General features: G+C 45.6%; 1 protein-coding gene across 1 annotated transcript in view; it reads right to left on the bottom strand.

Moving 5' to 3' along the window:
• The window catches only part of LOC101851019 (multidrug resistance-associated protein 1-like), a 6,400-nt gene continuing 4,561 nt past the window's right edge, over positions 1–1,839 (bottom strand). Inside the window, exon 3 of the mRNA XM_035968369.1 lies at positions 1–1,837. Within this exon, the coding sequence (XP_035824262.1) occupies positions 671–1,837 (1,167 nt within the window). The 3' untranslated portion in view covers positions 1–670. The remainder of the gene's footprint in view (positions 1,838–1,839) is intronic.

Consider the following 1,839-nt stretch of genomic DNA (forward strand, 5'->3'; position numbering starts at 1 on the left):
TTGTAGTTTTACGTGTTTTATTTCAAAAGTTGGCAAATCTGTTTCCAATACCATTTGTTGCTTCTGTCGAAACACATCTACTTTTGTTCTTTTTCATTTTCTCTTAAGTCTCTTCTTTAACCCTGTCTTTCTCTTGCTCTCTCGCCCCCCCCCTCTTTCCCACCCAAACACACAGAAACACACACTCATATAAATACATTCTCATTCTCTCCAAAAAACATACAAATGGCTACCAATGTAAATACTGTTGATGCTCATGTTTTGAGCTTGACTAGTTCTTTTGCACAAACAAAATAAATGAATTTTATCAGGACATCGACACTTCTGATGACCCACAACAATAAAATTATACTGGTACTCGATTAGTTGCGATGAATAAACTGGCAATTCAAAAACTAAATATAAATAATGCTAAATGTCTATTTCATGAACACAAACAAAGATTGTACAAATTCACAAAGCACGTAAATGTTGAACGTATGTTACAACAAATCAAGGTTTTCAAGAAAGACTGATTAACAGTTTTTAATACCAACGCTAATAATCAATAATAGTACAGAAGTATGAACTACTGTGGACAATATAAAAATGTCCACACAAACAATAGTAGTCAAAGTCAGTTCTCGCTTCTGTGTGTGGACGGATTGACTGGTAATAAAATGATAATGAACTAGACTAGATTGGCGTCTTTAGCCATGCTGTAGAAAGCCGACGTTTGGTCTGCCAAAAGTTTTTGCGGCGCGTCAAACTCTTTGATCTTGCCCTGATCCAGCACCATGATGCGGTCATAGTCCATGACCGTGTTGAGTCTGTGGGCAATGGTCAGCACAGTGCATGAGCGGAACTCGGACCTGATAGTATTCTGGATGAGCTCATCCGTCTCCATATCCACCCCGGCTGTGGCTTCGTCCAACACCAGGACTGGACTCTGCCTCAACAACGTACGGGCCAGACACACTAACTGGCGCTGACCCATACTGAGATTCTTTCCGCCCTCCCCGCACTCATGGTCCAGCTGATCTGGCAGGCCTTCTACAAATGTCTTCAGGTGGGAATGCTTCAAAGCTTCCCACAGCTCCTCAGATGTCTTCTCTCCGAACGGGTCGAGATTCATTCTGAGAGAGCCTCCAAAAATCACTGGATCTTGAGGGAGAATGGAAAGTTTGCTTCTCAGGTCGTGCAGCCCGACAGGGGCGATGTGTTGGCCGTCCAGAGTTATCTTTCCTGCAGCTGCTTCCACAAGGCGGAATACAGAGACTGTGAGCGAGGACTTCCCGGCACCCGTGCGTCCCACGATACCGACCTTTTCCCCACTTTTGATGTGACACGTCACACCTTTCAGCACCAAATCCAGACCCTCCCTGTACCTAGTTTGGTAGTTGTCCAAAACAAGATCTCCGCTCTCTGGCCACTGGGTGGAGAGAGAAAGTTCAGCTTTGTTCTCCTCCTCTGTCTTCCACGACGCTTCCGTTGGTTTGTTAGAGTAATCGACTACGCGCTCTAAAGAGATGAGTTCTGTCTCCGTGTGGCAGGAATGATGCATGACCCAGCCAAGGCAGTGCATGAAATTGGTGGCATACATCAACACCACGCCGGCCCTACCGGGACTAATGCTGGTATCCCATAACAACAGCAGACCAGAAATGAGGGTGACTGCAGAACACAGAACGGTCATGCGCATGCGGAACCAGGCATGGAACCAGTGCTCTGACATTTCAAACTTCATCAGGTTCTCTAGTTTGTCCTCCATCTTGCTGATAAATCGATCCTCCACGCCGTACGCCCTCACGGAGTCAGTTCCATTGAGGGTTTCGTTCAGGTGAACAAACACTGGAGATC

Source organism: Aplysia californica, unplaced genomic scaffold (assembly GCF_000002075.1).
Source record: "Aplysia californica isolate F4 #8 unplaced genomic scaffold, AplCal3.0 scaffold00054, whole genome shotgun sequence".
In the NCBI taxonomy this organism is placed as follows: Eukaryota; Metazoa; Mollusca; class Gastropoda; order Aplysiida; family Aplysiidae; genus Aplysia; species Aplysia californica.